A 15,955-nucleotide genomic window follows, 5' to 3' on the forward strand; every position below is an offset into this window, starting at 1 on the left:
AAATTATCTTTACAGCTGTCTTGTAAGTTAATATTTGTTGTAATAAATACTAAATTTGATCATCCACTGTGGCAGAGTGCACATAGCCCATTGTTTAGTTTTGTGCTAAAGCAACAACAACATTTGGTATCACCCCGTTTAACAAACTAAAACTAAAATTAATATGCTTTAATACTAATAGATAGTGTGAATGGAGATTTATGTAATAACTGTCTAGTACAGGGTGTTCGGAAAGTCACTGTGAAGTTTTGTAATCATATTTTATTCAGTCTATTTCAAGCCAGCAACTGATAGCGGTGTTTAGAAACCATATAAGAAGGATCCAGGCCTGTATTGATGCCAACGGGGGTCACTTTCAACATTGTTTATATTTGTCGTTCATATTTACCTCCTGTATTCTATATTGAAACACGTCTGTTAATAAATATATAAGTGCACAGTGACTTTCCAAACACCCTGTATAATGTAAGAATACTTGTGCTGTGATTCATTTTCCTTTTGGTGTTTCCATAATGTGTTCTCTCCAATACATTTCATTAATCATTACTCCAAAAGATTTTGTTTTCAAGACTCAGTTTCTTGTAACCTAATTATTTTTAGAAATTATTTTATATATGTTTGATTAGGCTTTATAATAATGTAAAATGTACTTTTTATGGCAATAACACTGTTTACTGGTAAATTGACATTTAGCAAACAAAAATACCTTTAAATATTAAGAAAAGTAATTACATGATTTGTGTTCATAAAATTGATGCAATAAGTCATCCAAAAACAAATCTAAGAATTGCATCTTCTTGTACACCATTTATAATTTATTTTCCATTTAAATTATGTTTGGAGATAGCCCTTGTCTTTCAGAACCTTAAGAAATCTCCGTTATCTGAATAATCCTGCATCCTCCCAAAAATAACCAAATGTTTCCAGATTGTTCCTTTTAATCTTTGATACACTTCCAAACATGCTATCAAATAAACCAGTTTCAAGTAATGACATAAACAAACACAGGTAAATGCTAAACAGGTTGGTTAGCAGGTATAAGTTGAAGTTGGTTGATCAGTCACCCATCCATCAAACATATTAGATTACCATGACAGCAGTGGTTTCAAAGGCTTGGTATTGTAGGGTCTCAGAGATTGTCTACCTGAAGTCAGTCTCATGAACTTGGGCTTTTTATGTTTTCTGATCAAGTAAGAAGTTTATATGTTAATATTTTTATGATTTATAGTTTAAAAAGCTTTACATAAATCTAAAAATAAATGAAGTATCAATGTTTTGGTTTTTTAAATTGTTTAGTTATGTTGCTCATAAATCATAAATTTGCCAGTTATGTTAACTGGTTAGGTCAGAATCCAAATTTGGCATAATGATGTCAAAATGTTATTCACATCAATCAACTTGACTATTCGTAGGCCTGACATGACTAGGTGGTTAGGATGCTCGACTTGTAATTTGAGGGTCACAGGTTCAAATTCCCATCACACCAAACATGTTTGCCCTTTCAGCCATGGAGGTATTATAATGTGACAGTCAATCCCACTATTCATTGGTAAAAAATGTAGCCCAAGAGTTGACAGTGGGTGTCTGCCTTCCCTCTAGTCTTACAGTGCAAAATTATGGAAAGCTTGTGTAGCTTTATGCAAAATTCCAAACAAATGAACAATCTGATTATTCATATAACTACATTTTCTAGTATGTTTGTATGTACAGCTAATAAAGAAATAGGTCTGAAATTTTAAGTAACTGTCTCCTTTTTTTATAATATTAAATAATTTGATTAAATTTTAAAAAAAATTGGTACCTTGATGCAAGATATGGACAACTTGAAAATACTGGTCATGTTCAGAAATTACTTCATTTATCTTTTCAGTGACATCTGGATGAACTTCTTCATTATCAGCTGCTTACCAGTTTTTATGTTGTTACTATATTCTTTAATTCTCTATCTGTAGTTGGTGCTAAGTATAGAGATCATCTTTTTATCATTAGTAAATAATATATGAATTTTTGAGCTCACTTATTTTTTCAGCCAGTATAGACCTGTTGTGTATACAAGACTGTTTTGTGTAAGACTTGTTATTTAGTTCATTTAGTGATCTCATATTTAATACTGCCTGCTAGTACAGTGGTAAGTCTACAGATTTACAGTGCTAAAATCAGGGGTTCAGTTTTCCTCAGTGGACTCAGCAGATAGCCTGATGTGGCTTTGCTATAAGATAAATACACACACACGTTTAATGGTTGTGGTTTTCATAACAAAAATATGAAAGTTAATATACTCTTCAAAACAACAAACGCAAAAGGGATATTTTTGTTATTTTAAAGAGAAATATATGTAATAACGTTACAAGCTCAGAGTATGTGATGTTACACGTGTTAAGGCACTGATTGTCAGACCAAAATGACAATAAAAGTTGTGCACTTTGAAAATGGAGGAAATCATCGGATTTTTCGCCAAAACGCATGCGTGTCCAATAAATTTGTTTGAGAGATCTGCAAGTGCAACATGTGCAAATTCCTTATAAAAGTGATGAGTTCTCGGTTTCCATAGCTCAGTGTTAAGCCACCAACACGCAATACAGTTATGCCAAGACTGACTGAAGCACAACGCAACAACGCCATTGGTCGCTTGGAAGCAGGCGAATCTCGATCAGATGATGCCAGAGCTGTGAATGTCTACCAAAGCACCATCACAAGGCTATGGAATCGTCACCAACAACATGGATCAACTCGTGACAGTCCACAATCTGGCAGACCTCGTGTGACAACGCCCGCACAAGATCGCAACATCCGGTTACGTCACTTTCGGGATAGGAACACCACTGCAACGTCTACTGCCTCAACCATACCAGGGCTGCATAGGATTTCCGATCAGACCGTACACAACCGTCTACGAGATGCAGGAATCCGACCTCGACGTCCAGTCAGAGGCGTCATCCTCACCCAGCAACATCGTCAAGCACGGCTGCAGTGGACTCGGGCACATTGGGTATGGTCTCATCGACGATGGAGGCATGTTTGGTTCAGCGATGAATCACGTTTTATGCTTCGTAGGCAGGATAGAAGGACCCGTGTTTACCATCGCCAAGGTGAACGTTTTGAGCAAACTGTGTGCAGGATGTTGACAGATTTGGTGGTGGCAGCATCATGATATGGGCTGCCATCGCCTACAATGCCAGAACAGACCTTTTGCACATTTGAGGGAATCTTACGGCTCAACGATACGTCGACGAGATTCTTAGGCCCCATGTGCAACCCATCATGGTGAACGTTAACGACGTTTTTCAACATGACAACGCCTGTCCTAACACAGCCCGACTCACTACTGTCTTCTTGAGACACCACAACATCAACATTCTTCCCTGGCCCTCCAGATCACCAGATTTAAACCCCATCGAACATCTTTGGGACGAGTTGGACCGATGTCTGCGACGGCGACAACCTCAACCGCAGACTCTACCTCAGCTTGCAACAGCTTTGCAGGCTGAGTGGACAGCCATGCCACAGGATGTGATTCGTCATCTCATCGCTTCCATGGGCAGAAGATGCCAAGCAGTTATTGATGCTAATGGGGGGCATACTCGTTATTGACGTTGAGTGATGTTAAACTTCACCTGGTGAGCGTGGACTTCGCCTTTGCAGACTATGGATGTTCAGCAGTGAATGTGCAAAGTTTCACACATGTCATACAGAACTACTCGGAATAAACTTGTTAACAATTTGTCTCATATTTTGCCTTTTGCGTTTCTTTTTTTGAAGAGTATATTTTAAAAGTATTCAGATTTTGTTACATAGCTCAGTTGATGTTGTGTGTTGTGTTCAATTGTTTTAGTATTGTTGATACCATCTTTTTTAAAACCTCAGTGTTTCTTGCTGTGTGAGCTAGAAAACTATGTGTCTCATAGTTTGTAGAAAATTTCAGACCTCTGTTGGGCAAGATAAATGTATAGATGACTGAGTGGAAGATAAGTGAAGTTCAGTCAGAGAAAAGTTAGCCAGCATGTGAGTGATTAGCCTAAACAGTTGATTTCTTTAGTGAGTTTAACAGCCGTATTTTAACAACAGAGATATTAAGAATAATTTTTCTTTTCAACTAGATTCTAAAGTAACTGAACCAACCAACCTGCATGGACCTTTTATGAAAAAAAAGAATGAATTATTTAAAACTCTAGGTACAACTGTGGTAACCAACAAATTAAATGAAGTAAGTAAGTAAGTAAAAGTTATTGAAGGTGAAGTTAAACTACACGATTAATAGTGTGGCAATAATGGGCAATATTTGGAGAGCTCTTCACTGTTTAACAGAGATGAGAGGAATGATTTTTGTTATCAAAGAGTGTTCTGAACTAATTGAACCCATCTGTATGGGCTTTGATGAAAAGAGAGAATTGTTTAAAATTCAGAATACGACTGTGGTAACCCACACAGTAATGTAAGCAAACTTGTCACAGATTGTTCCATAAGGAACAGAGTAGAGAAAGATAATTTATTTTGACAACTGAATTCTAAAGTAACTGAACCAGCCTGCATGGACTTTTGATAGGAAAAAAGAATATTTAGTTTTAGATAAAACCTTGATTTTCTGGAGTATGAAGACATTTTGTGTGTGTGTGTCTACATATATATATAGACATATATCTGATTTTGTTTTGATTTGAATATATTAATTTAAAACAAGAGGATTGTTTCCTATCCTTTTATTGTTGAAGTTTATTGCCAAAGAGTTAGACACCTACTGTAGAAGGATCCCAGCCCACATATGTACAAAACCCTGACAAGATCAAGTTTTTACAAAGTATACGTTAAACTTTACTTATTAGTAGTTTCTAGCTTGTCACTAATAAGATTTATAGCACTCATTTCATCATTACTCATTTTATAAGAAGCTAGGAAAACTCTTCAAACCTTTAACAGTTTTAATTAAAATGTGACTCAAGGTAACTGTCCTTTACACTTATAAAAAAAAAGATGAAAAATTTAAGCTCCTCTTTTAGTTTAAATCACTTAAACCAGGTATCACTTTTTTTCCAAGTTGATGCTCTTACTAAGCAAAGGGAACCAAAACTGTGCATTACTCCAAATGAGGACTCACAAGAACCTGATTTAAACTTATAACAATATTTTATATCCTAAAGCTCTAATAATCATTTAACCAAGCTTTACGTATGTCAGTGCTAAAGATCATTTTATATATTCTTGCACAGTTTAAAAGACTGTCTTCTGAATAAGAGAAACAATATCATCAGCAGGTTTGGAACTGTAACTACCAATAAATTATCTGTATTGTTTATATAAGTAATGAATGTTGGTAAATTATCACTAGTATTTGGAATTTTGATATTATAGTAGTGTAATTTAAAAAAAAAAATCTGTATGTATTGTTTTGGTGTGGAATTCTAACTTGTTGATCTCACAAAAGTATTTTAATTGAAATCTCCAATTTTAAAATGGAAATGAGCATTCTTAGATAGTAACTAATTACTTTTGGATGACTACATTGGCAAGAACATTAGATAAAGATAGAAAAGAGAAATGGCCATTTGGTCCATTAAGATCCTCACTATCATAAATTTAACATTTTCTTTCCACCACCCACATAAGTATTAACTAAGCCTTTAGTAATGCTGAACACCTGAATCAAGCCGCTTCTAACTTTTGTGCACTTCAGAAAAATGATCAAAAATATAAACTTCACCTTTAGACTTTTCCTCAAGGTAAAGAGCTCCAAAATGAATGGAACACTTCAAATGAGGCATAATAATCCCTTTATACAATGAAAATATAAGTTATGTATACTTATATTCAATATTTTTCTACGTACAACCCAAATCATATTTGTCCTATTTTACCACTAGCAACAGTGCATTTCTTGGATAGATTAAGATACTGGTTAATCAAAATATCAGAATCCTTTTCTCCCATAACAATGTTTAGCTTGTTCACATCAAAATTGTAAATGAAATTATGACAACTCGCCAAATGATTTAAATTATTTTGTTAAGAAGCAGGATCTTCTTCACAGTTAGCAATAATCAAAAAATATCAAGTCATGATATTTAGGGAAAACAAGGGACTTATCGGTCCATCTCAGCTGTTCATTCTTCTAAACTGGACTAAAATCACCAAATAAGTAAATAAAATAAAAATCTTAAAGTGAGCCCTTATCATTCATATAGTTACTAAGCTTTCTCTTAAACTTACTTAAATGTGCTGCTTGTACAACATCTAAAGACAAATCATTCCATAGGCCAACCACTATGTTACACTCTGTCTTAGCTGAAGATGACTTCTACATTGCTAAAATTTATATTTTGTGTCTCCTAGTCCTGATGTTCCTACCATTAAGTATGAACAAACATTATGCGTCAACACTATCAGTTCCCTCTGCAATCTTAAATACCTCAATCAGATCTCCTTTTTTTTTTCTTTCAAGATAAAATATTTTCAGAGACTTTAATTTCTTATGGTATCTTCCGTCCCAGGCACCATTCTAGTAACCCTTCTCTGAACTCTTTTCAACAACCGATATATTTCTTAGGTAAGGGACCTAAGAATGAACATGATATTCTAAATCCGGCCTAGCCAGTGATCTGTACAGTGAATTTATAACCTTTTTAAGACTTGTATTCATTTTTGTAGATACATCCTAAAATCTTACTTGCTCTACCACTAGCAACATTACACTGCTTGGATGGCTTAAGAGATTGATCAGTTGTTACACCAAGATCTCTTTCCTTCTTGACATGGTTAAAGTTTTTCTCATTTATATTATAATTTAATTTACAAGAATCCACGTGCATTATCTTACATTTATAATTAAAACCTGTCTGCCATTTATTTTCCCAACTTCTTAAATAATCTAAATCCTTTTGCAAAGCAGCAGCATCCTCTTCACAGCTAGTAACACCCAAAACCTAAATATCATGAACAAATTTATTGACCATTTTTTAATCTATGTCATTGATGCAAATCAAAACGAACAAAGGGCCCTAAGACTTAGCCCTGAGGTATTCCACTTGTGATATTAATCCAGTTTCACTGAATTCTGTTTGTAACAACCCTTTGCCTTCTTCTATCCAGCCACTCTTCTATTCAGTTAGTTAACTTGTCCCTCAAACCCAAGGAGATAATTTTCTTTACAAGCCTTTTATGTGGCACCTTGTCAAAGGCTCTCCGAAAATCCAGATACACCCTAACCCTTATCTACATAAGCAGTAACCTTTTCAAAGAATGACAAAAAAACTTGAAGACAATATTTTTCCTCACTGAACTCATTTTGACTATCTAATAAAATTCTAAGCTTCATTCAATGACTTTGCAAAGACTTTTCAAAGCTCTTGCCACTTTAAATTTAAGCAATTTATTGACCATTCCTTTATTTATGTCATTGCATTTTGAGATATTCCACTCCTGACATTACTCCAGATTGACAAAACTTTCTTATTTATTTCTTCCAGCCATTTTTTAGTGTAACCCAAACTTTTAATTATCTTTCATATGAATAGAGAGAATTTTTTAAACAAGTCTTTAATGTGGTGATTCTGAAAATCCATATATACATCTTTACCCTTGTCAACATAAGCAGTAACCTTTTCAAAGAATGTCAAAAAATTCATTAGTTAAGCAAGGTTCTCCCCTAATGAAACAAAGTTGCATATCTAAGAAAACTTTAAATTTTGTTAAATGACTTTGCAAAGCATTTTTTGTCAGACTTTTGAAATAATTTTCTGGTGTAAAACAAATATAAGCCTCATATAAAAATAAGTACCTCAATAATTTTTATCACCTCCATTTTAAGTGGATGTAACATTATCAAACAACTAATCCTCTGACACCTGTCTACTACATTTAAAAACTTGCAAAAAAGTTTAAGCAAGTAGGTCACATACCTAATCCTTACTTCCTTCAGAACAGTTGGGGAAATATGTGGGCCAGTATTATTGTTCTTTAAATTTCTGAATTTTTTAATTACTTCAGAACTAATATGATCATTTTCTTTATCAATTATATTTTCCTCTATAACAGTTCAGGATCTGCTTGGAGGTAAATTGCATAATGTTAAAATCTGGGTTTTAATGCTCATGGTGGGCAGAGCAGAAATAGCCCATTGTGAAGCTTTATGTTTAACTGACAACTGAATTGAAAACAAAAAATTGAAGTAAACGTGAATGCCTTTCTTTAATTTTATTTATTGTATAATCTTACAGTGCCAATCTGGTCATTTCCATGCAGTCACCTTTTTTATTTCTCTAAAGAAAATTTCTATCTTGAACATTTAAAAATATTCCACATTTAATCAGCATCTTCAGTTAATCCAGTTGCCTAATTTACAAGGGATAATTCTTATCATATTCTTTCAAAATTAATCTGAGCTCAATATCCAGAAAACATCAAACATAACTGATATTTTGTACCCAGGTTTCACCTTGTCATCCATTTCCTTATTAGAAATTATCATTAAGTCTAAAATATCATTCCTAGTAGATTCTCTGATTAATTTATTAAAAAAAACAAACCTTTTGTCCAAGATCATACTAAATACAAGGTGTAAGCTACTTATCTTTCTTCCAATTTATCATCATTGCAAGGCAGAATATTGGTATATTAATATTTTAAACAATTCATGTTTAGTGAAATATTGAGAGAAATATCAGTAAGTTCTTTCATCAAGTGCAAGATGTTTTCAGAAGGTAGGTTGTTTAGTACCATAATGCATAGTATTTCTTCAAGGTCACCTCATTGATGAAATTTATATAAACCATTGTTTTACATGTTACTGTGAGTATTCAGATATATTCTACTTTTTTTCATATTTGGTAATGATTTGTGCCAAGAGAGTTTGTATAGTTTCATGTACATAGGTGTAGAATGCTGCTTTCATTGTGTATAAAGTTTTAAAAGGTTTTATTTGTTTGTGTATTAGATGTATTTCTTTCTAAGGGTATTATGGCTTGTGAGTTATTGTATATATGAACATATCTGTTTAAAAGATCGTCTAGGTATTGATTTTACCATATCATGCTAGGATTCTAATAATGTAAATAATTAATCATATTTACTATATAATACTATTTTTTTCTAGTTTCTCCTATGTACACTTGAAGAGTTTATATAACTTCTCCATATGCAGTGAGGGAGTTGTATTCCAACAAAGTGTGAATTGATATATACTATAGGGGTCATTCCATGTCAAATCATCCAGGGGGCTACAGGTGACCCCCACAGAATGCCTTGAAAAAATGCACATGTGCTCATCTATCCATATAATGAACAATTGCCAAAGATTAGATCAATATCTCTAATAGTTTCTGATTTACAGCCCTGTAAAATGTAGTTAATTTTTTTGTTTTTTTTTTGGCAAATTCATTTTCGGGCAACTTTGTCTGCTTAAAGCTGCAAGAGTAATATTATGGTGGTAGAAGGCTGAAATTTGCCACACTGACTGAATTAATCTCACAAAATTCAAAAATGGTCTCAAACCAAGTTTATCCCTCTTAGGATTTGCATAGTGAGGCAGTAAAATCACCTGAAAACCCAAAATCGTAAAAAGCATTGGTTTACGTAATAAGCCATAGCTCTAAGACTTAATATGATACAAAGCTGAATTTTGTTTTCTAATTTCCTATAACATATCAGCTAATAAATCAGCAATTGTTGTGATTAAGTCTGTTAGATCTCCTGTAAAAAAAATTATCTGCATGCAACTTTTTATGATTTAGCTAAAAATAGCCCTACTTCAGGCCACAGTTTGACCATGTCACCAGTTATTCAGCCATTTCAGATTTTTACCGTATATTCTTACATCTCTGAATATGATCTACAAAAAAAATCAGGATGGTGTTCAAACTACTTTTTGAGTTATAATTTTTTAAATTATCCTTTGACCATACGTTTTTTATTTTAAAAAAATTCAGTTCAGGTGTGTTATTTTGTGCAAATATATCCATACAATTTTGAAAAATACCTGTCAGAATTTTATGAATCCCAGTGAAATATTCTAACCAGCCTTTCACAATGTTAAATAATGAAGTTGTAAGAAACAAGAAAGAATTAATTCATTTCTGAACAAGTTTATTGACATAACTAGTTAGATCACATGGCAATGCAAATATATTGTGTATGCATTACAGTTATGCAGATATGGCTGAGTTTAAGATTCATAATATAATAAATACAAAGGTAAATCAGACACAAAAAGCACAGTGTTACAACAGGGGATAACTGAGAAAGATTATAGTCACACCAAACTGAAATAATCATGACAATGAAATGTTTAAAAAACTGCTTTGGCGATAAAATTAGCCTTAACAACAACAAATAAACATTGCTTTGTTCAGACAGCTTGAATAAATTTTGAAATTCGAGTTTGATTATGTTGAGATCACTTTGACTTAAAATATAGTGGCAAGCACTACTGCCTTGCACAATAGGTGCACTTATCAAACAAAAAATATGTTGAAAAGGAATCCAGCTTTCATCTTTATGTGATCTTGTAGGCCATGAGAACAGTTCGTTTCTTGATTTCTTCATAAATGACACCAACACAGCAGAATGTTCATCTGATCTATCTTTTATGTTTCCCACATACCGTTCATGATCGTATATGCATGCCATATATTTCCCTGGCTGATAATTGTCATTGTTATCATTAGACCCTATTTGAGCTGCTGCAGCATCACTTTCACTGCTACTACCAACAGTTACAACTGTGTACACATCATCTGATAGCCTTCTTATATACAATTTGTTGGTAGAGTGGGGAATAAAGCTATGATGTGACCTAATACCTGCCACAGTTTTGCATTTTTCATAGTGCTTAAGTAGATCAAACTTTACACAATTTTGCAGGACTGATTCCTGATTGACAAGAAAGAACTGAATGCCCTCAATGTGGTCCTTTGCCCAATGGTACATATCAGACACTTAAAATTTGATAATTTATTATTTTTCACAACCTTGACTTTTTTAAGATCATGTTCAGAGATTTTAAGAATATATGGTAAAGGCTGATTAGAATATTTCAATGGGATTCGTAAATTATTTCAAAATTGTATGGATATATTTGCACACAGTAACACACCTGAACTGAATTTGTTTTTAAATAAAAAACGTATGGTCAGAGAATACTTTAAAAATTTATAACTCAAAAAGTAGGTTGAACACCATCCTGATTCTTTTTTGTAGATCATATTTAAGAATATATGGTAAAAATCTGAAAAGGCTGAATAACTGGTGACATGGTCAAACTGTGGCCTGAAGTAGGGCTATTTTTAGCTAAATCATAAAAAGTTGGAGGCTTTGATAAATAATAGAAAATACCTAGTTTTCACACAATTTATTTATTACATAGCAATTATTATAGTATATACTATTACTTCACCAACAAATTTGTATAAGTTTTAAAAACTCAATATGTATACACTTAAAACATGGTTTACACTGTATGACGGTGAGAGTGACGTTGTATTAAGAGGTATCAGACAAAATCGTGTTGGTAGAGGTGTTTTATGTTACCTGCTTTTGCCACCCAACTACTAATGTCCTTCCATAGTATTTAACGTGATTAATTTATTGGTGGTCCTTGGCCACAGAAATATCTTCGGAGTCGAAGTAGGAACAACACAAGAAACGTTTTTTTCCTATAAGCTTTATGGTGACTGTTGTAATAGAAATAGAAAAATAGAAAATATATGACTGCAATAGTAGCGGCCATTGTTTTCATTGCATTCATCTGTAGAGAGTGCTTATGAACTCTGATATATACGACATTTGTGAATCCTCTCCTATACTTTTGCGTATGTTGTGTTACAGAAAATGTAATAATTTTTGATGTATAAAAGGATTTAAGATGCACCAGCTTTTCTTAAAAACTTTGTAAACTTGAATGTTTTTCGCTTTCAGCTCTTCGGTAAAAGTGACTGTCAATTGTACTGAGTATACACATACATACGGTGGTTTTTTTGTTTGGATATATTTTGTTTTCATTGTGTTTTTCACATATTTATATCTCTTGCTGGCACAAGCTTAGTCCATGTTACAGAACTCGTATTACTTCGAAGTATGTATCTTTACTAAATCCCCTGCTATTCTGTGAACCTATTTTATCTACTTTTTGGGGACAACTTAATTTCCTTGAAAATACCAAACCTCCAAGATGTTATAAAGATTTTAAAATACTAATAATTGAGAAATACGTAGCTTATCTATTAAATTGATAATGTTATCGTAAGAAAACAACAACAGGAAGTTATATGTATCTTTATGACCTAAATGGATTATGAAAATTGCTTGGTTAAAATATTAAATACGACATGAGAGTTTTTACAATTGCTTAAATTAATTGCAAAACAAGGGGAAGATGGTATTATTCTTTAAAACCTCTTGTTAAAACGAGAGATCAATAAATGAACAATTTATATTGAAAGAAATATTTAAGCAAGTATTAAAAATAAATGAAATACACTTATCTAATTGAAGATTATATGCGTGTAATTATATTAGTAAATCTTTTTCAATAACTATTTTGTACATTATTTTGCGTGTGACGTCACTCTTGACCTAGTTACTGCTGACCGCCATGATGGGTGGCACGCTCGGCGTGTTTATATTCCAACACAAGGGTGATTCATAGTCAAAAGTGCGCGATGGTACACTCGTGTTGTGCATTTAACTGTTCAAATCGACATGGACAGGTGGAAAATGTGTCATACTACAGATTTCCTAAAGATTCCGACCGAAGAAGACGATGGATTGCAGCTGTCAATAGGAAAAACTGGACACCCACAGAGCACACCAGACTTTGTAGTAAACATTTTGTGTTAGGTATGTATAATTCATCTATAGCCAGGCTGAATAGATTGAAACTTACATGCATGATATATGTATAGCAGAACACACTGCACCATCAGTCAAAGAAATTTTTTTGCACACTTTCCTTTTACTTTTAAATGACTGAATAGTAAATTTACTGAAGGAACAATATCATTCATGATGAATAGGTTATATAGCCAATAGTACATTAAGACAAAATGTTAATATCTCTTAAAGGACCAATTTAAGTGATTCATCAGAAAACCACAACTGGCACAAGATTAAAAAAGTGTGCAAATAATTACTTTGTTGGCTGTTCATTCAGTCGTTAAACAATGTTCAGCATATTCAGTTATATATATATATATATTCAGTTAAAAGTGTACAGTGTATCTGTTATATATATAAATATTATCTGATGATGCCTGTAAATCAATATCTTAACTAAATTATTGTACTCTGTTTCAGGGACGAAGAGTGATGATCCCCTATCACCTGACTATGTGCCTTCCATATTTCATTTTACACGTTCTATGTCTACTTGTACTATTTATTATCTGTATATTGATACCGTACCAAAAATTAATCATAAATCAAAAATTAAGTTTTGAAACAGCCTAGACAATTAGGTGTATGGCCTAGCGCGTAAGGCGTGCGACTCGTAATCCGAGGGTCGCGGGTTCGCGCCCGCGTCGCGCTAAACATGCTCGCCCTCCCAGCCGTGGGGGTGTATAATGTGACGGTCAATCCCACTATTCGTTGGTAAAAGAGTAGCCCAAGAGTTGGCGGTGGGTGGTGATGACTAGCTGCCTTCCCTCTAGTCTTACACTGCTAAATTAGGGACGGCTAGCACAGATAGCCCTCGAGTAGCTTTGTGCGAAATTCCAAAACAAACAAATAAACAATTAGGTGTCTTAATATCATTATACAAACATGTATAGAAGTGCTCCTAGGCTAGAGCTTTGACAACGGTCAGTACACATGTAGTACAATAATATTGAACCATTTATTAAAATGGGGGGCCCTACTTTACTTCAGTACCTAGTCTTCGTCTAAAATGTAGTTAAATCTATCATACAGAGTACATGATACATGTATGTAATATAACATGATGTACAAACCTTTGCTGTAATGATGACTTTATCCGACGTTGCCCTGGTTATTTGGACATTCTGTACAAATCCTGCCACAAAATACTTGTACTCATCAAGGCGTTTGTAACCTTTTAGACTTTCATTTGTATAGGTGGAAGTCCTGTTTATCAAATATATATAAATGTCACCATATGTAATATTTGGCAGATCTTCTCCGGCAACAGTCTGACTTTGAGCAACGTTGTCTTGGCTGGATATTACTGGCGTAAATACACGTGGCGGGAGCATATACGGGTCTCCTACACCCAGTCCCTTCACTTTTTCCTCATACCTGGCCTTTTCAGCACCTGTCAGGTGTGCTGCAAGTGATGAAAAGCCAGCGGCAGCCATTTACATGTGAATAGTACTGAATACAATAATCAGTGATGACGAGAAACCCACTTGTTGAGAAATTTATATGCAAAAACGGCTCGTTTGGGCTGAGAAAACACTTTACATAGAAGAGCGAACAACGTTTCGACCTTCTTCGGTCATCGTCAGGTTCACCTGACGATGACCGAAGAAGGTCGAAACGTTGTTCGCTCTTCTATGTAAAGTGTTTTCTCAGCCCAAACGAGCCGTTTTTGCATATAAAAGTACTGAATACAGCAGTTGTTAACTCGTTCAGTCATGCGGGACACTTGCCACACAATATGGCGGTATGTTTACAAACCTCGTTGTGGCCACGTGACACTAATAGGTTCACGCAAAACCTCTATAGTTGCCTGGGGCCAGGTGCGTTTAGGCACTGCTCGTCATCTGAGGGTCGCTGGTTCGAATCACCGAAGCACCAAACATGCTAGCCCTTTCAGCCGTGGGGGCGTTATAATGTGACGATTAATCCTACTATTCGTTAGTAAAAGAGTTGGCGGTGGGTGGTGATGACTAGCTGCCTTTCCTCTAGTCTTACACTGCTAGATTAGGGACGGCTACCACAGATAGCCCTCGTGTAGCTTTGCGCAAAAAACAAACAACAAGTGACATGGTGATCAGGGCACTCATCTCGCAATTCTGCGGGGCATGGGGTTAAATCCCATCACTGAACATGCCTTTCAGCCGTGAAAGCATTACAATTTGTGGTCAGTCCTACTATTCATTGATGCAATGTAGCTCAAGAAGGGGTGGTTGGCGCTGTTATTTCAACACTCGGGCCAGTTAGTACAGATGGTACTTTTGCGCGAAATTCAACAAACGTATTTTGTGTAAAAGCAAACATACTGTTGTTGGAATCCTTCTTTCTAAACACTGTCAAACTGGAGTATATGGTGGTTCAGCAGTAAGTCTGCGGGTTTATAACGCAGGTTTTGATACCAGCGGTGGGCAGAACACATACACCCGTAGATTAATGTTTATCAACAAACTAAGATTCAATCCTGGCAGAACATAATTTTACAGTACAATGTTTGCCAGGCCACTTCAATGTAAAATGGCATTCTACTGACCCATTTACCTTGTACATATGAACAGAATCGCTGACCGTTCAGTGTGTCTGATAGAATATTTGTTTTGCTGTTAACCTGCAAGCAAATGTGGCGGATCGTGGAATTAATGTTTATTTGTGTCCCCAAAGTTTTTTTTTTTTTTCATACCTCTATTCACCGTGATGACGCCTATGGTGTTATGTAAGAAATGCTTTTACCTCAGTCGATCTGTCCAACTAAAAATGTATCAAAACTAAAAAAATTGCTTTAAAAAAAGCATAAACTTTAATGCATTAACCAAAAGCTTTTACGGCCCTATGGCTTTAACATGTGCGTCTGTGACGCAAATTTCTTTGCTTCGCTAGATCAAATACACCTTGGCCCTTTACTTTTAATCTGCCTCTTACACATCTGTTTATCATTTTTCGCTGCGTAACAAATTACAGAATGGTGACGTTATATGGGAAGAAATAATTTTTATATAACAAACAGACATAAATGTAGAATGCTAACTGCACGAAGTCTTAAATTTTATGAGTAAGTTGCTTTAAGCCAGGGGTAGATCTCATGCTTATATTTATGTTCCCTTCA

At 34.5% G+C, this 15,955-nt stretch overlaps 2 protein-coding genes across 2 annotated transcripts in view; one reads left to right on the forward strand and one right to left on the reverse strand.

Annotated features, from left to right (window-relative positions):
• The window catches only part of LOC143246248 (uncharacterized), a 41,012-nt gene that overhangs the window by 10,607 nt on the left and 14,450 nt on the right, over positions 1 to 15,955 (forward strand). The window contains exon 2 of the mRNA XM_076492651.1: positions 4,098 to 4,204. Coding sequence (XP_076348766.1) covers positions 4,098 to 4,204 — 107 coding nt within the window. The remainder of the gene's footprint in view (positions 1 to 4,097; positions 4,205 to 15,955) is intronic.
• On the reverse strand, positions 967 to 14,544 carry LOC143246249 (uncharacterized). Its single transcript, XM_076492654.1, has 2 exons — positions 13,932 to 14,544; positions 967 to 1,182 (listed from the first exon to the last, which is right to left on the reverse strand). The coding sequence occupies exons 1-2, from the start codon at positions 14,292 to 14,294 to the stop codon at positions 1,174 to 1,176; spliced, it is 372 nt and encodes a 123-aa protein (XP_076348769.1). The 5' UTR covers positions 14,295 to 14,544; the 3' UTR covers positions 967 to 1,173.

The sequence above is a fragment of the Tachypleus tridentatus genome, chromosome 3 (genome assembly GCF_004210375.1).
Source record: "Tachypleus tridentatus isolate NWPU-2018 chromosome 3, ASM421037v1, whole genome shotgun sequence".
Taxonomy (NCBI): Eukaryota; Metazoa; Arthropoda; class Merostomata; order Xiphosura; family Limulidae; genus Tachypleus; species Tachypleus tridentatus.